Raw genomic sequence first — 21,048 nt, forward strand, 5'->3', positions numbered from 1 at the left:
CAGATGCGTTCTTATTTAAGGAAGGATTACTAATGATTGATTAAGAATAATTTACCTCAACATCGACTTCTTGAAGACTGCAACGGTCGCCGTTCTACTCAGTCTGAGTGACGCGGGAAAATTTAACAGGAAGTGGCATAATTCCACAATTTTACTGGAAAAAAGTATTTGGTTTCATGAAAGAAAATTATGTGTGTGTGTGTGTGTGTGTGTGTGTGTGTGTGTATTTATATATTTTTTTATTATTATTATTATTATTATTATTATTATTATTATTAACTCAAGTACAGATTACTGCTATCGGAAATTTCCTACTTTGAAACAAGTATTTACGATAATTCTGATAGCACGTGGAGGCAGCATTAAACGGGCTTTGTTGCCATTTTAAATTACATTCAAGAAACGGAGGATTTGACGAAATTGAGGATTTGATTGATGGAGTAATGTATTTGATTTAATATCTCAATAGAATAAATGTTACCAATTAGAAACTTGTTTAAAGGCTGCTTTAGTAGCATTTCATTAAAGCCTGCAAAACTTTATCATCAGCGTGTTGAGTATGGTTTAATTTAATGCAAATCACATATGGCTCAATGACTTTGTGTTTAGAGCTGAATCATAGCTGCAATAAACTAAATTGTGACACGGAGGGAAAATACACGTGGCTTTTCTGGGCATTTAATTTAGCGAATGCAACATCCCACGTGATGACGTAAAATAATAACTAAATAGTTAATTGTATAGAGTTCAAAAGAGCCGATTCGCGAAAATCAGAAGTCCTCACTCTCCCATAATAGATTTGATTCGTGCTGCCTGGTGCTTAGCTCCGCCCTCGACTACCCGGACTGGCTGTGCTCGCCTCGGCGCTGTTCAGGGTGAGTGAGTGTACACTGCGGTCGGTGTGGGACGGGCGCACTGCACAGCGACTGGGCTGTGGATGAAGAAATGATTCTGCCCACAGCTCTGGGGATTTTAAACACGACAACTGATTAGGTGTCACGTTGTCATATGACCGTTGTGAGGAGGACCCTGGAGATAGAGAGAGGGCTTGTGGTTGCCGCAGCTGACGCGCAAGTTGTTGTCAGTATCGCAGGTCAGTGAGTGAGTGAGTTTGGGTTAGAGTTAGCTAGCTGATACGCTAGCCTTGAACGATTTTAAATTCATCGCAGCTTGGAGATATTTTGTGTCATGGCTCTGCAAGCGAGAGCTCTGTATGACTTCAGTTCAGAAAACCCAGGGGAGATATCAGTGAAGGAGCAGGAGATTGTAACTCTGTACAGCGAGCAGGACATTGAGGGCTGGCTGGAGGGGACAAACAGTAGAGGGGAGAGGGGGCTTCTCCCTGCGTCCTACGTCGAGATATTGAGGCATGACACCGTCTCGTCTTTTAACAACAACTCTCGATATGCCAACATTCCCACTGGTGGTTTTGACTTAAAAAACCAAACTCAAGAGAGCTACAGCAGTGCACCAGCATCCAGCTTCACAGCCTACCCTGCTCTACCTCAACAACAACATCCAGGGACCCCAGCCAGTGATGATGATTGGGATGATGACTGGGACGATCACTCGTCTGTAGCTGATGAACCAGGGATTGTTGGTGGAGGATACAGGAATTATGAAGGAAACGGACCCTCTAGCTACAGCATCTCCACATCCTCCATGCCTAGAGGTGCACAGCAAGCCAAAAGTTCAGCCACTGTCAGCAGAAATCTGAACAGGTTCTCCACTTTTGTGAAGTCAGGCGGTGAGGCGTTCATCCTGGGGGAAGCATCGGGCTTTGTGAAGGATGGGGATAAAATCTGTGTGGTGATGGGTCAGTACGGTCCAGAGTGGCAGGAAAACCCGTACCCATTCACTTGCACTATTGATGATCCTACCAAGCAGACGAAATTCAAAGGCATGAAAAGTTACATTTCTTACAAGCTGACGCCGACCCACATGCAGAGTCAGGTCAACAGAAGATATAAGCATTTTGATTGGCTCTACGCACGGTTGGTGGAGAAATTTCCTGTCATTTCAGTGCCACACATCCCTGAAAAACAAGCCACCGGTCGTTTTGAAGAAGACTTCATTTCTAAAAGGAGAAGAGGGCTGATATGGTGGATGAATCATATGACCAGCCACCCTGTACTGGCCCGGTGTGATGTTTTCCAGCACTTCCTCACCTGCTCCAGCACGGACGAAAAGTCTTGGAAGCAAGGGAAGAGGAAAGCAGAGAAGGACGAGATGGTCGGTGCCAATTTCTTCCTCACCATCAGCACTCCAGCAGCCCCACTTGACCTGCAAGACGTTGAAAGCAGGATTGATGGATTCAAGGTCTTCACCAAGAAAATGGATGACAGCGTGATTCAAGTCAACGCCACGCTCAATGAGTTTGCGAGGAAGCAGATAGCCGGGTTCAAAAAAGAGTATCAGAAAGTGGGACAGTCTTTTAAGTATCTAAGTCAAGCATTTGAGATGGACCAGCAGGCATACTCAGTTGGTTTGAACCAAGCAATTGCGTACACAGGAGAAGCCTACGAAGCTATTGGAGACTACTTTGTGGAGCAGCCTAAACAAGACGTGGACCCTGTGATGGATTTGTTAGCTCTGTACCAAGGACACCTCACCAACTACCCTGATATCATCCATGTTCAGAAAGGTAATCATTTACTAATTTATTTGTGTCATCTTCGAAATAGATGTGTAACTGTGTTCAGCAAAGATCAGTGGGCATGAAAGATAACTTGAAAGGTCACTTGCTCTCAAAAGTTTGCTTTGCTTGACTGATTTGTTTGCATTGAAGTGCCACAGATGAGTTCACTGACTGTCCTGGTTTCGTCTGACTGCTGAGTCACATGGGCAAACTCATGCTGACGTGCTGTGTGTGTTTTTCCTGTGGTCTATAAATCAGCCACGTACCATGACAAAGACAGAAACTATTGACGTACCGCATTGTTCATGGAAGGTTGATGGGAGAGAGAGTTACAGCACACATGCATGCAATCATTCAGTCAATTGTTTTTCATTTATTTGAGCATGGATGTTATTTTTACAGTGGTACATTGTAGTTTAGTGACATTTCTGATACTTAACAATTGATCATGTCCTCCTTGATTGTATTGTACAAGTACAATTGAAGTGTCATTTTATTTCAGATAAAAAGTATGTATACATATATATACTTAATTTTTCATCTGGAATCATGATGAGACTCATTTATAATTTTCATCATGAAGCTCAAGAATGCAAATTAGGCCCTCAGAGGATGTAGGAAGTGCAGCAATCACACCTTCAGCTTTTTGATTAACTGCTTGAATATTTAACATTGCCGCCGACTAACATTTGCAGATCCATGTGATACATTCTAGATGTCGAGATTATTTTTTAGATAGACTTCCTTTTGTTTTTTAATGGAGCCACTAGCGTGTAATGTAGGTCTCATGTAGCATGCAATGATCACTTTTTCAAATGTTCAATCACGACTGGATTGATTTTAATGTTTCTTTTTTTTTTTTTACTGTGTTCTTTAAATTTCACTGCAGTTACATCATGTACTTGTGCAAAGTGTAGTAGTCATCGTGATTAAAATGAAACAGCCAAACCCATATCCACATTAATCGTATGAAATGTTTATTGTTGCCAAGAGCTCAGAGGCAAGACTTTATTTTGAACTTACTAAAAATGATCATATATACAAGACAGTTCAAAAGTTTAGGATAATACTAATACATTAATTAATACATTTATTCAGCAAGTGTGCATTAAATTGATAATAATTTTATGAAAAATTTCTGTTTTATATAAATGCTGTTTTTTTTTTAAACTTTCTATTCATCAAAGAAGCCTGAAAAAATGTATCACAGTTTTCACAAAAATATTAAACAGCACGGCTGTTTTCAGTTACTTTATTCGATTACTTGAGCAACAAATCCGCATATTAGAATGATTTCTGAAGGATCACGTGACACTGAAGACTGGAGTAATGACTGGAGCATTTATATACACATTGTCTTGTATGTTTTAAGAGAATGACCAGACTTATAGGCAACACTTAATTTTACAAGCTGTTTCAACAGTTCACATTTATGCGTCTACTTGTAACCACAACATGAACAAATAGTGTGACTTTATTATAGGCCATAGATAGATATTGTCTATGAGCTGCAGGGTAGCAGTGTTCATATGCCTGCCATTTCCTTATGGGAATGTAACAAATGTTTTGATCTTGTTGTTCACAACTAAATTTAAAAAGTGGCCTAAATTTAGATACATTTATTTTTAGGACCGTTAAATGTGTAAACCAGATGTTTAATGAGGTACAGACTGGCGCTGCAGACACACCACTGTCACTGTATTGTGCTTTGGAAAAACTGAAATGCTGTGTCGTACTTCCAGCAGAGAGGCCTCAGTCTGTGACTGGTCCAGCCGACTGTCTAGGACTGCGGTCACCTGCGGCTGACTGAAGCCCATATGCCATACCTGAGCACTTGCCAAAGTGCTTCTTTTTATTGTCATTGTCACCATATAATTTTAGCATGGAAAAAAACAGCCTTTTAGGTGTATGAGTGAGAAATATCTTCTTTTTTGCATTGTGTCTGTGGTTTCACCCCCAATGTCACACTTAACTCGAGCAACTGTGAGCAGTGAGCATAACATGTACAGTTTCTGAGGAAACAATCATCCAGACGTTGAATGAGTCAGTAGAAAACTATGAACAAATCTGTCCACTTTCCATCACCACTGTGACAGAATAAATCCTGACATCATATCTTTTCTCAGATAATGGCTATACAAAAAGAGACATTCAAACCCCCCTGAGGAGTAGGGGGCATATTATAACCACTTCCTGTCTCAACTCGTAGACATTTAGACATCTATCTTTCATAAGCAATAATGATCATTTTGGCTTTGAATTCTGGTCATAGCTGCATTATGACCGTTTAGCTGTTACAGTTTCATCACATTGTCATTTGCCATGTGTTTAACCCCTCAGATTTTTTGTCACCCATAAATTTCATGGTGATATGAAAATCAATACCATAAAAACAACTGCACCTCAGAAATGATGCCTAAAATACTCTACAACCAACTAAACCACAACCTACCTCATTAAGCAACAGATGAAAACTAATTTGCTTTCACCTGTGCAACTTAACAACATAATGCATTTGCTGTTTTTTTTTAAAAAAGATTATCACATTTCAAGGCCGTCATAATGTCCACAGGGATATATGAAAGATCTGCACATAAGCACAGCATGTATTGATTTGTGTCACTATAGAGCCCCCATTAGTGATGGAAGTGAAGAGCCATTAGTGAACATACTGATGTTGGTATAGATGGGACCCTTTTTTTCCATTGCTTTTCTGTGACATGTCGTGAAATATGTTATGACACTGAGAGGAAATAATGACTCAAATGTGATGTGGTTAGCTGGGGAAGTTAGCACTGTGCATAAACCCTCAGCCACTAAAAAGTGATCAGTTGACTTAACTTATAAAAAGTGAGGAAACCTGTTGCCGTAAAATTAACTTCATGTTAATTAAAACTATAAAGTAAATAAACTTCATGCGTAATTGATCAAATTAAGTAATTAACTAATTTGTTTAATTATTCAGGAAGTTTTTTTGCTTAGTTAGTAGGGGTTAGTTCACCCAAAAATTAAAATGCTGTCATTAATTACTCACCCTCATGTCGTCCCAACCCTGTAAGACCTTCATTCATCTTCGGAACACGAATTAAGATATTTTTGGTGAAAAATGCGAGCTTTCTGACCCCTCCATAGACCGCAATTTAATTACCACTTTCAAGGTCCAGAAAGGTAGTAAAGACATTGTTAAAATAGTCCATGTGACTACAGTGGTTCAACCTTAATTTTATGAAGCCATGAGTTTTGAATTTTGTTGTGCACAATTATTATTGTGTTAGCAACATGTCAAATGTTAGCCTATCTCTAGTCATTCGCATGTAGTTCAACTTGTTTTTTCTCTTCCTTAAAACAAGATTTTAGATGTGTGCCATATTCCAAGTCTTCTGAAGCCAAAAGATAGTTTAGAGAAGGGTTGTGCACATCCAATCTGCGCAACATTTTCCCAAGTTACTTTTGAATGTATTTTCCAAAAGTTTTTGTATCTTTTATACTTAAATTGCATGATTATTGTAGGTTGAAAAAATATGCTCCCAGTTTTACAGACAAGGCTTAAGCTAATCCCAGACTAAAATGCATGTTTTAGCTGTCTTAACTGAAAGTTAACCCCTCCAAATCATTGAATTCAGGTGTTCCAATAACTTCCATGTCCAAAGGTGTATAAATCAAGCACCTATAGGCATGCAGACAGCTTCTACAAACATCTGTGAAAGAATGGGTCGCCCTCAGGAGCTCAGTGAATTCAAGCGTGGTACCGTGATAGGTTGTCACCTGTGACCTGTGCAAAAGTTCTTTCGTGATATTTCCTCACTACTAAATATTCCACGGTCAAATGTTAGTGGTATTATACAAAAGTGGAAGTGATTGGGAAAAACAGCAACTCAGCCACGAAGTGGTAGGCCATGTAAAACCACAGAGCGGAGTCAGCGCATGCTGAGGCGCACGATGCGCAGAAGTCGCCAGCTTTCTGCAGTCAATAGCTACAGACATCCAAATTGTGTGTGGTCTTCAGATTAGCTCATGAACAGTTGGCAATATAGTGTATCTTAAAATATGTCAGTGCCACTGTTTCTAAACTTTGTTTTATTTTTTTATTATTAAACTAAGGCCTAATCCTGGCTTAATCTAAGGCCTGTCTGTGAAACCAGGCCTTTAAATGTTTGTCTGATACACTGTGACCTGTTCTTAATTTGGGCAGTCCAGTTGAGTCACACTTTCCTCAGATTATTTTCTTTAAACTGAAAATGATGTGGTCATCTAATACCCTCCCCTTTTGTCTTTGGAACACAAAAGGAGTAATTGTCGATCTTCATTTCATACTAAAGAAATCATGGTGAGCCCCGTTCAAAAGTATTTTGTTTTTGAAAGAAGTCTCTTTTTATGCTCACCAAAGCTGCATTTATTTAACCAGAAGCATAGTAAAGCAGTAATATTATTACAATTTAAAATAACTGTTTTCTATTTTAATATATTTAAAAAATGTATTTATTCCTGTGATGACAGTACTGAATTTTTTGCATCATTACTCCAGTCTTCAGTGTCGAAAGTTCCTTCAGAAATCATTCTAATATGATGATTTGATGTTCAAGAATAATTTCATACTATAATCATTGTTGAACACAGTTGTGCTGCTTATTATTTGGGTTGAAATCAGGGTACTTTTTTATTTATCTTGATGAATTGAAAGTTCAAAAGAACAGCATTTATTTGAAAATGTAACAATGCAAAAGTCTTTTCTGTCACTTTTGATACATTTAATTCATCCTTGCTAAATAAAAGATTATTTTTGCCGCAGATGAGACATTCTGCCTAATATCTTCTTTTGTGTTTCACTGAAGGAAGAAAAAATAAAGGGTTGGGAATAGCATGAGGGTGAGTAAGTGATGACAAAATATTAATGTTTGAATGGACGATCCTTTAATCCATCAGTCATGACCGAAAGGGCCTAATTGCTACTTTAAGTCTTCACTGTCACTGATGTTTTTCAGGGAAGATGATTATTAGAGTCATAAGATTCAGCCACCATAGAAGACACGGCAGCTTCTGAAATGGGCTGAAAGCTGAAATTCATTGGTCTCCATTTAGGTGCTGAAGTACAAGCATATGTCTCGTAATTCACAGTGGGTGACTTTTGTATTTTCCTTAATGCCCATGAATCTAATGGTGCCGTTCCAAAGCAAATTGGACTTTTCTCTCACTTAGTTGTGCCAGTGATCTGCATTTGCTTTCTCATTTGTTTAAAAAACCAAATAATTTGATCAGAGCAAAGTCCTATGCAAAAAGTCATGATCCAGATCTGTGTAATATGTTTAAGGGAGTTGTAGGGGACTTGCGTTCTCTGATTGCAGTTCACCAGCAAGACCATGTTGTGTAATAGCACATATTACGTAATGCCGGAAGAGGTTCTGCAGAAGCTAGCTTTATAGTGTCGCCTTCAGTCGAGCACACATTCCCACGTGTGTCTCCTCCTTTTTCAGACCATTTTCATACAACTGTTTTATTACTCTTTGTTTGATGTTCCACCTATTAAAAGCTATTTTTACAAATGATTGGTACAATAAATGCAGCTTATCTGAAGCTTTAATTGAGGAAAGGGAGCGTCGTGATTTGGTGACTTAAATTATGTAAATTGTATTTTATTTAGGCATGTACACTATTTTTATGTAGCTACTATTATTAACTGAAGGGTGTCCCTTCTGTAATCTGTAAGATGTCCAATAAAGTGGTCGCCACTTCAGCTATGCACGTCAGAAAAGACCTCTTTTAATGATGTAGTTCAACTTGTTTTCTCTTTTCCATGAAACAAGACTTTAGATGTGTGCCATATTCCAAGTCTTCTGAAGCCAAAAGATAGTTTAGAGAAGGGTTGTGCACATCCAATCTGTACGAAAATTTCCCCCTCTCAGAGTTTTGAAATGTATTTTCAGAAAGTTTTTGAATCTTTTATACTTAAATTGTATTATTATTGTAAAAGTGTTTGTCTGATACACTGTGACCTGTTCCTAATTTGGGCAGTCCAACCGAGTCACACTTTCCTCTCTATTTTCTTAAACTGAAAATGATGTCATTATCTACCAACCCTTTTTGGGGTTTCAAAAAAATTATGACTATTAATAATCCAGCGTTTCTCGTTATATTTTTTCAACAGGCCTATGTTTTAATTAAAATAATTTCTCGTCATAGCTTTGAAAACACACAGGGATGTCTGGAATCATTTGATAAATTAGATGAAAAATACAGTTAAGTGGAAGCTGTGCAACGCCAATCTGCCATACATAACTTTATAATGAGAACACTAAAGGATGTTGTGAATCCTTTATGCTTTAGGGGCTGTTTACACGACACCATATTCAACAACAAAAAAACCCCATCAAACTTTTTATCTGCTTTGGCCGTTCATTTACAACGCAAACTTTTGAAAACGGTTCTCTGTGTAAACAACAAAAATGCGAATCTGTGTACCTGTTCAGTCTATAGTATTTCATCTATCAGTACTTGGAATAAAAAATTGACATGCCTTTTCGGATATCAAGATTTAGGCTTATCTAAAGAGCGAGCGGCCATATAAAGTGGATAACGTTAGGCTAGGTCGCACGTCTCCTTTTTGTTGTCATTCTTTATCATCTCAAAATGTTCCAACTAGGGGTTAGCAATATGGCAAAAGTATCATATAACAATTTTTTTCAGAAAAATCTCCATTCACTATTTTTTCATGTTGGTTTTACTATTTTATACTCGACTGTGCGCATGTGCTCGTGTACGCATAAAAAAAGAAGTATACTTTCGGCTTTGTTACAACTTCTCATCCTGGTATATTACCAAAACCGATTTACAGGTATTTTTGAAAAGGTCCTGTTCACACCTAGCCTGGTTAAAACCAGACCATTCTCAGTAGTAACTGAGTTATGGTCTGGCAAAGCTTCATAGACAAATCATTTCCAAAGGGGCGTCACCAACAGGCGTCGCTCAAATGCCTCTCGGCACAATTGGATAGACCTAACCAATCAGAGCGATGAAGGAGATGACGTATGCAGAGCGACGGAGAAACATCTGACTGGCCGTTTCTCATATGCGTTCTTGTCTGTACCACTGTCTATGGTCTGTGCTTGTGTTCTCAAATAGGAAATGTCCCCGGTTTCCATTTCAGAAATCTGGTCACCTTACCTAAACCACATATTAATGTTTAATTATTTTTAAAATGTAAACGAAAAGAGGCAGGGTGTTTTATACTTCGTTTTATTATAAATATATAAGATAATGAATGTAGGCCTAACTACGCGTTGCCTGAACCACATGTGTGTGGCTAATATGTGTAATGTAATGTAATATGTTTAAGTTTTTTTTTTTTTTTTTATGAAATGAGGCAGTGGTGTTTTATGACATATTTTGTACGCGAACTTCTAACTTGCGTTCGTGACTTACCAAGTTTGACTCCGGAGAATGAACTCCCGATGACGGTAATAGTTAATATTAAACATATTATAGCCACACAAATGTAGTGAAGGCAATGCATATTATCTTCAATGCATGTATATAACAAAACGAAATATTTAAAAAACCCGGCCTCTTTTCGTTTACATTAAAAAATAAAAACATGTAATATCATGTGTGCATAATATAGCCTATGATTATCACTGTAATACAATGAGATATGACATAAAACAAAACCCAGTCTCTTTTTGTTAAATGTTAGTTTAATGCGTGATCAATATCCATTTTAAAAGTATTAGTAAAAGGTATAAGAAGCTATACAATACATAAAGCAATTCAGTCAAAGAAAGTCAGCGCTGGAGACTACAACGGTAAAGTTTAATAGCTTACAAATATAAAGTTATGAAACTTCACTTTGCCCTCAGACAAAACGATCTGTCAGGGAACAAATTATAGATTAATGAGAGCAAAGATCAGCCGTTAGATCTACACAAGACGAATCATATCTTCACATCAGAGCCAGCGGCAGAAGGACTGGCTGAGGAAAGGCGCCTCTCGGTGGGGTTGAGCAATTGAGCGCCGCTGGTCCACTGGAGCTCACAACTCTGAAAACGGCAGATCAAATTTTCAAAAAGGCGCTCTCTTTATAAATAAACCACAGATTTTGGCTTTAAAAACAACTACATTCTCGCCTGAAAAGGACTTAAAACTATATTTTGTGAAACATTAACACTACCAGAGGGCTCTCGCTAAGACAAGCAAGCTGGTATATCAGACTTTTGCCGAATCCAGTCGGTAAGACAGCGATAACATCTTTTTTAGATATGAAGGCTTCTTGTGTTGTTCTTTGCTCTGGTTTAAAACGGAATGGAAAAGTTTAAATCGCTTAAAACAGCCGCGATAGCTGATAGTGATGTTCCACTGCTGCATCCATCTTTGTCAGTGTACAGAATCTGCTTCACTGTCGCTGGGCTGTCGTCATCGTGTAAAGCCCGCCTCAACGTTTCCGATTGGTGCCTCGATTTCTAGGGCTTAGAAATGGGTTTGAATGGGCTCTTTGCCAGACTACTTGCAGAGCAAATCTAAATTTGCCGGAAGTTGTCTGGGTTTTCCCAGGCTAGTTCACACCAGTACCAGTAAAGACTGTATGTGTGAAAGGGGCTTTTGTCTTGTTTTCTGTTGGTTGTGCATCAGATTTAAATAAATAAAGCACCTCAAAATGTTGTAATTCGATCTTCTAGTGAAACTTCGCTTTAGTAACATATGCAGAGCTTTTCCAATCATTTATCCCGCTTAAATTTTGCCCCTCCACAATGGACTGTAAGCTCGCAATAGTGTTTGAATGCAACACGACATCTCAAAATCAAATTACCTACTGATGAATAGAACCAAGTTCGACCTTATATATTTTTTTTCTTTTTCAATAATCCGCTACACTTGGATGTGTTTGGTCACAATACAACCAAAAAGATATGTCTCTACTTCTGTTTCATTGCAATTTTTAAGCAGCTTTAATTGTCGAAAATGTAATGTTTAGTTGTGTCCCGATTCTCACAGTTGTGGTTCTGTGTAAATACACATTGCTGTGTAAATACGGATTTAATACTTTTCCGTGGTATAGTCTGTGTGTCAGGAAATGTCAAAAGGAACACACTTTGTAGCAAAAACAACACAGCCATGTAAAAAAAGTGTAGTGCTTTCATTCTAGATAAGAGAGAGAGAGAGAGAGAGAGAGACTGTCAGCTGATGACAGAAAAGATGTGATGCAAAAATAACGAATGTGTTATGTTCCATACGAAGAACATAATAGTTACGAGATTGTAACGATTTACATTTAAAAGTAACGTTCCCCAACACAGGGTGTCTCACTTGCCTGCTGTCTTCCATCATTGACCTGGATCTTGTCTTCCTTGAATGCACTGACTTTCTGTGAGAGTCCGGGTGTTCGTGGGAGTGTGTGTGTGTTTGAGGAATTTCAGTGATCTGGGTTACTCTCAAGTGAAGGCTTCTTTGGCCAGAAGGCAGATAGTGTGGAGTTTGGGGGGATGGGACGTTTGGGAATGTCTTGCATGTTTCTCCTCACGAAGAGGGAAATCAGCCATCTGTGCTCAATACTTCACTGATACACACAAGGCTTTCAGAGAGAGGATAAATCTATCATGAAATCTGAATTAATACACTTTGTTACAGACTCTATACCTTTATTTGTGCTGCATTTGAGACAAGCTTCAACTGGAAACTTTTGTGCGGAATCAGTACATTTAGACTAGGGTTATTTTAGTTTTGAAAATGTCACTAGTTTTTATATTTTGTATTCAATTTCCCAATTTTCTTTTGTATTTTGTTTACCTTATTTTGTATTACCTTTAAAGTTCTTGTTCAAAGGTTTGTATTTTTCAAATGCACAGCAATTCCTGATACATTTAGCAATAAATTGTAACTGCTGTCTCAGCATTTATGATTCAGCTGCAGTTCCTGATGGCCAAACGTCAACCTCGTTTGACTCTTAGTGTTTTTTCGTATTGTAATGCACATTTATAGTTTCGATTCAGTCTATTTTTTTGGTAAACTCACATTTTCATTTTTATTTAGTGTCATCTAGTTTATGTCTTAGTATTTTTCTGTCATCTTTCCCACACATTACCGTTTAAAAGTTTGGGGTCGGTAATTAAAATAGTTTTTTTTTTGGGAAAGAAGTCTCTTATGCGCACAAATGCTGCATTTTATATGATCAAAAATACAGTAAAATGTTCCTTACTGTTAGAAGTTCTTTTCTTTCCTCATAGGTTGGAAGATCCTGTGTAATGACTATGACTGTTATTATGTCAAGTCACTCGATGTGTTCTCATTTCCTGTCATTGTAATATGAACCAGGTTGCCGGGGAAAACATGTCTTTGACGTTCACTGACATTGTTGAACGTTTTTTTACACTCAGTTGATTGGTCAGTAAAATGGCATTCTGCAGTCAAATATTTTTGCATAAAGAAATCTGCAATCTGTATAGCTGAGCTAGTTTTATGTCTCTCGTATCATATTCTCTTTCCCTAAAATAATAAACAATGTCAAATCAATATTTCATGATCATATTTTTTATTTGCCATTCATTATAGAAAAATAAACACCTTCCGACTCTGAGTGACCTTTTCACCCTGTCTAGGTTTGATAATCATCGACTGTATATGCTATTGATGAATCCTTGTTTTTTTCCTGTCATTTCCACTAAGACAAAAGCAGCCCTATCTGGCGCTGATAAAGCAACATTTTTACCAATCAGGCACAACGAGCCGCATTCTACAGAGGAAAACATGTGATTTTACTGCATTTTAACTTCCATGTTCTATGAGCTTGCAAGACTTTTGCAACAATGGCAGAGCTGCATGCAGCTGCCAAATATCCTATTACTCATTCACTTTACTTCCTCTTGAAGACAAAAGCTCCAGAACAAAAGATATTAAGCCAACATTCATTTCAGACATGCATTCAGAAGCATCAGCTGTAGTGAAATCAATTTTATTTTGTATTTGATCGAAGCATGATCGCCATATAGTCTAAAGCAAATTCTAGTCCTTGTGCTTCCGAGCTCTGCACATGTTGTAGGCTATGTCTCCTTTATCTGACATGCTCAATTGAGGGCTGGGTTTCATTCAACCATATGTGTGCTGCGAAGAGGACTTAAAAGGGTATATTTCGCCATCCTAAGTGAGATTCCAGTCTGAAAAAGAGGAGTTTTTTCATGCGGCTGTTTGCAGGTGTAAAGTGAGTTAAGATTTTAAAATTGCTTTATATATGTGTGTGTCTTCCCTGATATGTTCTTAACTTTATAAGTTAAGCATTAAACATAAAGCACTAAACAAATTTCTTACCTGTGAAACTTTTTTGAACGTAATATGAAATGCATGACGAAAATTTGTGTAATATATCACATCAAAACAAAATAACTTCTGTTTATACGTTGACTCCAACCCTCCCACCATATTTCGCTTTAAAATGAATAATGTGGATTCGTCACCCTTGGTCACATTACCATAAACTATTCCATTTCTTCCTTGACTTTTGGAAGGGCCCTTCGTGAAGGAGTTCGGTTGTTCACTTTCGTTTGAAACGGCCCTACAAATGTCGTTCCCTTCCCGAAGTGCCCTTCAAGGATGCAAAAATGCCGTTTTGAATTCGCCCATACAAACTGCAGAGCGGGGAGTCGCGAAGACTGGAATTAGGAACCCCTGGACTAAAGCAGTTCTTGTCAAACCTGTCGTGAGGACCCCCACCACTGCACATTTTGGATGTCTCCCTCATCTAACACACCTAATTCATCTTATCAACTCATTAGTACAGACTGCAAGACTTGAAGTGGGTGTGGGAGACATCCAAAATGTGCAATGGTGGGGGTCCCAGGACAGATTTGAGAAGCACTGGTCTAAAGTAGGGGTCTTCAAAGATATAGCCCACTTTCACAAGCAAATATTGAAGTAAATAATTTGTAATGAACTAAGAAGCAAATTACAAGCAATAGGGCAAATAAACACAATAGAGCAAAGACAAAAATGAAATGGTGCTTTAAGGTTTCAGATAGGTCTGTTCAAGTAAAAAAAATACAACAAAAATGTAATAGTCATCAAATATATAAAATTATATTCTCTATGCTGCTGTCACTTTTAACAAAATACATTTATTAATAGAAAAAAATGAATGTCTTAGTTTCTGCATGTTCTAATAGGTGATTATTGTTTATGGTCATGAAACTTGGCATATATCTTCGGCACAGTTTGCAGTGCAGGCTGCAGTATTAATATTATTTCCTGTTTTGTCTTAGAAATGCACATTTGACCGTGAGTTGACAGTAGTAGTAGCTTGAGTTAGGATGCAGATGTAAATTTATGTTCATTAACAAAAACATGGACATCTGTAAAAATTGTAACAACCTCATTTTTATATGGTAAAATGTAAATATTTTTTAAAATATAGTTTTATTAAAATTAACCATTGGTCTTCCATAGTATCATACATTTAGATCATGATAACCACAGTTAAAAACACGCATAAAGCTCTTCACAACCTCGGTAAAATATATCTATATGGTTTCTATGGTATTTGTATGAAAAAAAGTAGCCCTAGCCTAAAAATATTTAGTATGAACGCACAAATTCTATAGCTCAAATCACAAAAAAATACTGTAATAATATTCCATTACTCCTTTTCTACATTAATTATATAATTCAATTCTATATGAATGGAATATCCCACATTTCTGCCACAGTACCATGGTGCAGTTAGTGTTATCCATGGTAGTAGTAGTAAATCCATGGTAAAATATGGAGATTTGTAGATCGAAAAGCCTTCTGATTGTATCGTTTCTCCTGTTTGTCAGCGCTGTTTAATCTGGCTTTAAACTAGTTTAAATCACAGAGACATTTCGTCCCCTTGGAATTATAAGGTTCTATCTGACATTTTTGTCAAAATTTAGTTATTCACAAATTCTTATTCTGTGACAACTTCTTTACATTATGTGATGTTGTTTTTAAGTTTTTGGAATTTTTTATTTAGAAAATAAAAAGGTTCTTTCTACACAGTCAAATGGAATGCAAAAAACTTTAAAGCTCAATATCTCCAAACCAGTCAGAATGCAGATAGAACCTTATAATTCCAAGGTGGCGATTTGTGTTTTTCGTTGAATGCACGCGCTTCTCACTGGATCTCACAGCGCTGTTTAGTGGTCACATGACAGAGACCGATCCGTTTGGACTTCGACCCTAGAGGATAAATGGTCTGTGTGACGCGGTTCAAATGAGTAACAATTCGTGCAATCTTTTATCAACAAATTCGTCGTCTTTGGATGATAACTCAAGGTTAGTTTCACTTTCGATTTAACGTTCGTCGCCGCTTCTCGTGTCGAATTTTCTTTGCCAGTAGAGTGTGTACTTTTTATGTGCAAGTTAAAAGCTGCATGCTGACTGGCTGTTGTCGCGTTTATTTCTGCTGTGTGATTGGGGGTTAGAGAAATCCATATCAAGTAAAAATGTCCAATTTTATCGCAATTCGATATGTTGTTGTTTATCGGCCCTGCGCTAGTCACTTTAATAAAACCGTATGCACAAATCCAGTATACTGACACTGGCATTTTGGCACATAAATGTGTATTTGACCTTTTAAACGCAATGATCCATACAAGAGAACACTATTCAGATCTCACACACTGACTGAGAGGCGGCTTTCAAACCTGCCATTGGCGTACCAGTACTTGATTCCATTTCCTTGCATGGTTTATTGTGCTTTTAATAACTTCCATAAAGTCCATTCTGCTCTTTATTTTCTCATTCACTGATGTCTCATTAGCACTCATATATATATATATATATGCACCTTATGATTATAGATCATAAAATGGCATGGAAATACCATATACAAAATGTCCAAAAGAAAATATCAAAAACAATTGCAATTTTATATAAATTGCAATATATTTTGAACAAAAGTGCATTATATATATTGTACAGTACTCTCATCACTCCATATTTAACATATGGAATAGAAATCTGGGGAAATACATATAAATCTAGAACTACTCCAGTTTTCTACTACAAAAGAAGGCCATCAGAATAATTACACATTCTCCATATAATACCCCAACGAATTCCATGTTTATCCAGTTGAAAACATTAAAATTCTACGACTTGGTAGATTTGTACACTTCTAAACTTGTGTAAAAGGCAAGACAACACTCCCTCCCTCATTCCTTGCAAGCTATGTTCAGCTTGAGAGATAGTAATTACGATCTTAGAGGGACATATATGTTTGATATACCATATTGTAGAACTAATTTAAGAAGAAACTGCCCATCAAATAAAGGTGTTCAGCTTTGGAATAGTTTCCCTGATGAATTAAAAAAGGTTAATTAATTAATACAGTTTAAAATACTTTATAAAAGATTGGTAATGAAAAGATATACTGAATAGTGATGTTAGTAATAGTAGTAGTAGTGATGATGGTAATGATGACAGTGTTGGTAGTCGTAATGGTGGTAATAATAATAATAATAATGCATGTGTTTGTGTGTTTTTTTTTGTTGTTTTTTAAATACACATTGAGAAAATCCTATATTTGTCATATTAAATGAATGTTAATTAGTGCTGCTTGTGTGGAGGTAAGGGTAGGCATAATATAAGCTTTAGCTTCAGCCTACACCTTTGGTCAATAAGAATGTAAACCTCCCCAAACTTTAGAAAAATAGTAACCTGATACATATATCATAAAAGTGACATCCTGGTGGTGCCATACTGCTCTCTGCAAAACAAACATGTTTTTACAACAGCCACATTCATGCAGAAGAACAGACAAGTGTAACCTGTTGAGCTATTTGTCATAACTTCTATCTTGACTGAATCTGGGTCAATATTTAGTCTCATCCTGGTTCTGCTTTCTCCACAGGTGCTCTGACGAAAGTGAAGGAAAGCCAGAAGCACGTAGAGGAAGGGAAGATGGAAAGCCTACAGGCAGATGGCATCAGGGAACGCTGCAACATCATCTCTTTCGCCACGCTGGCTGAGATCCAGTACTTCCACCAGACTCGAGTGCGGGACTTCAAGTCCCAGATGCAGCATTACCTCCAGCAGCAGATCATCTTCTTCCAGAAGATCACAGGCAAGCTGGAGGAGGCGCTTCAGAAGTATGATGATGCCTAAATGAACCACGTTTGAATTGGACCGACAGAGCTTTACCTTGCCCGGCAGAGAGCCAGGTGAGGGTTAGCCATCCCCTAGCAATATACGACAAACCAAGAGTCTAAAATTGATTAAATCTATCCCTGTACAATGAATGTCCATTAGAAGGAACTGAAAATTGTTTGGGGAAAGTATATAGTGAGATGGCGATAATAAACATCTAGGTTGGACTGCGTTTTCCTATGTGAGGAGGACAGAGACACGCAGGACATGGAACATGGAATGTCTTTGATCCTGCTACTAATGTCATATTTTAAACAGTGTTCTTCACACAGATGGATGAAATATTGATATGATTTGATGAGCTCGTTTGGCTTCTCTCTGCCACCTTTTAAACACTCGAGCCCACTTAGCCATTCTTAGATGTTTACAGACCTTACAGAGCCGCTGTCATCACTGTTGTGCCTTTCGATCTCGTCTTGTTGGTATTTTATAATTTCTTAAAAAGAACTATATATTATTCTTATTCTAAAATTTGTTTTTACAAGGTTTGATTTTATTATCTTAATTATGTCATCTTAAAAGTCACCCCTGCTTAAAAGGGCAGGACGGAGGAGTAGCTGGCTCATGTTGTGAGATAAGCGTGGGAGTAGCTGCTCACAACGCTCTTAATTTGATATCCCGTGTGATTTATACCCCCCACTCCCCATGATATTTTGGGTCCAATGCAGAACAGATTGTGCATTTGAGGGAAAACCGTAGTCGCCATCAGGCCGTTACTTGGAGACAAATGAGCAGGCACCTAAAAAATGTTTAAATGTGATGTAAACAGGACACACAGCACACTCAGGATAACAAGAGTTCATTTTGGACACTTCAGCCTGCCATTTTTTTGGCTAATGACATTTCTCAAAACTAACAGTCCTCAGAGAATTCAGTTAATTTTCTACTACAGATTTCTACTTATGAACCACATCTAGATGTTCTGAAATGTTAAAGAAGATTCCAAATAAATTGTTCTCCTAACTGCTTGTTGCATTGAATATATTTTTGTATCATACGCGTTCTGAGGAAGGCACATTCAAACACCACATTCAACACATTTTGATCTACTGAAAGTAGTTATAAATAATCAATGGCGACAAGATGTCTGTTTGCTGATAATATCCTGTGCAGGCATAGTGAAAAAGAGAACCGGTGGAAATAGAAACAAAACAAAACCGTTTTCTTAAAAGGGCTGCACGATATTGAAGAAAATTGTGATAACTTGTTAAATTATGCGATACGATACTGCTTTAAGTGTGTAAAATCAACTTAAATTATATTTAAATATATTTAAAAACTGAAAATGATATAACCAATATATGTTTCACATTATTTTTGTGAAAAGAAAGCATCACTACAACTTCTGAAAGTGACCAGCAGTGTTTTAGCATTACATGAAAAGTAGTCACAAATCGGACAATGTCATTTTAACATCAATGTAAACAAAAAAAGCTATTTAAATACCAACACCTCTTTGCTCAACTTGGTAATATATAGTTCCCTTTCAGTCGGTCACGTTCGACGTTGCGTCGACGTCAACGCAACGTCTTCGTTCACAGAAGGGTTACATACCTAACCGAGACGTTATATCAACCTGAATATCCAGGTTAAAATTACAAACAATATGACAAATACCATAAAACAAAGATACAAATGAAATAAACAGTGCTTTAGGTTTTTCAGGTAGGCCTACATTAGAGTAAGAAACAATACAGAAACTAAATAATCAAATGTAAAAATAAAACACTGCAGTCTTCACATTAATTAAATATACATTGATTCATATTAAAGCTATAGCTATTAAAGCTATACAATTTATTTTCTCTTTTTCGTTTGTTTTACAGACAGCTGCAGGTTTATCCTATTGACACACATCTGATTTCTTTCCCATTTGTTTACGTTAACTTAATACATAACTGACTGTGTTTACATGAATACCCGCCCAGACGGGAGCAAACGAGTGCAATAAGCCACAAAAGATAACTCAATTCGGGATCGCACGCTTTCAGAGAGGCGATAATTTCAATATATCGTGCAGCCCTAGTTCATTTTCATTCTTTACTTTTGTTGTTTTCTCTATCCCTGGTTTGTTCAGTATATATAACCAATATTGACGCAGTTTCAGTACAACTATCAGTGTTGTGCTGAAGGGAAGAGGAAATATTTTAAGCGTCTTGTTACTAGTCTTGAAGCATGAAAAATGTGAAAATTGATGCAGATGTTTATTTGTCAACACTGTTGTGAAATATATCAACCCTATTTCTTTCACATTGTACATGATAATAACAGACACTTGTGATTGTTTCGTTTGCATCAGCAATAAAAACACTTTAAATCTTGTTTACCACAACAAACATCTGTTATGTCCTAAGGAATGAGATTTTTATCATATCTACATTATCTCTTTATAGGCATTGGACTTTCAAGGACTGGCTACTTTTAAAACTAGTTAAAATAATGTGAAAAAAATCTTTTTAATTCTTACAGTGAGGAAAATAAGTATTTGAACACCCTGCTATTTTGCAAGTTCTCCCACTTAGAAATCATGGCGGGGTCTGAAATTGTCATCGTAGGTGCATGTCCACTGTGAGAGACATAATCTAAAAAAAAAAAAAATCCAGAAATCACAATGTATGATTTTTTAACTATTTATTTGTATGATACAGCTGCAAATAAGTATTTGAACACCTGAGAAAATCAATGTTAATATTTGGTACAGTAGCCTTTGTTTGCAATTACAGAGGTCAAACGTTTCCTGTAGTTTTTCACCTGGTTTGCACACACTGCAGGAGGGATTTTGGGCCACTCCTCCACACAGATCTTCTCTAGATCAGTCAGGTTTCTGGCCTGTCGCTGAGAAACACGGAGTTTGAGCTCCCTCCAAAGATTCTCTATTGGGTTTAGGTCTGGAGACTGGCTAGGCCACGCCAGAACCTTGATATGCTTCCTACAGAGCCACTCCTTGGTTATCCTGGCTGTGTGCTTCGGGTCATTGTCATGTTGGAAGACCCAGCCTCGACCCATCTTCAATGCTCTAACTGAGGGAAGGAGGTTGTTCCCCAAGATCTCGCAATACATGGCCCCGATCATACTCTCTCCTTAATACAGTGCAGTCGCCCTGTCCCATGTGCAGAAAAACATCCCCAAAGCATGATGCTACCACCCCCATGCTTCACAGTAGGGATGGTGTTTTTGGGATGGTACTCATCATTCTTCTTCCTCCAAACACGTTTAGTGGAATTATGACCAAAAAGTTCTATTTTGGTCTCATCTGACCACATGAC

The 21,048-nt window shown here is 37.5% G+C and overlaps 1 protein-coding gene across 1 annotated transcript; it reads left to right on the plus strand.

Annotated features, from left to right (window-relative positions):
* Nucleotides 1-865: 865 nt before the first annotated feature.
* On the plus strand, nt 866-20,113 carry snx18a (sorting nexin 18a). Its single transcript, XM_079814858.1, has 2 exons — nt 866-2,644; nt 17,487-20,113. Exons 1-2 carry the CDS (start codon nt 1,189-1,191, stop codon nt 17,738-17,740), a joined length of 1,710 nt encoding a protein of 569 aa, XP_079670984.1. The 5' UTR covers nt 866-1,188; the 3' UTR covers nt 17,741-20,113.
* The last annotated feature ends 935 nt before the right edge of the window (nt 20,114-21,048 follow it).

This window comes from Gobio gobio, assembly GCF_949357685.1.
Source record: "Gobio gobio genome assembly, chromosome: 4".
Taxonomy (NCBI): Eukaryota; Metazoa; Chordata; class Actinopteri; order Cypriniformes; family Gobionidae; genus Gobio; species Gobio gobio.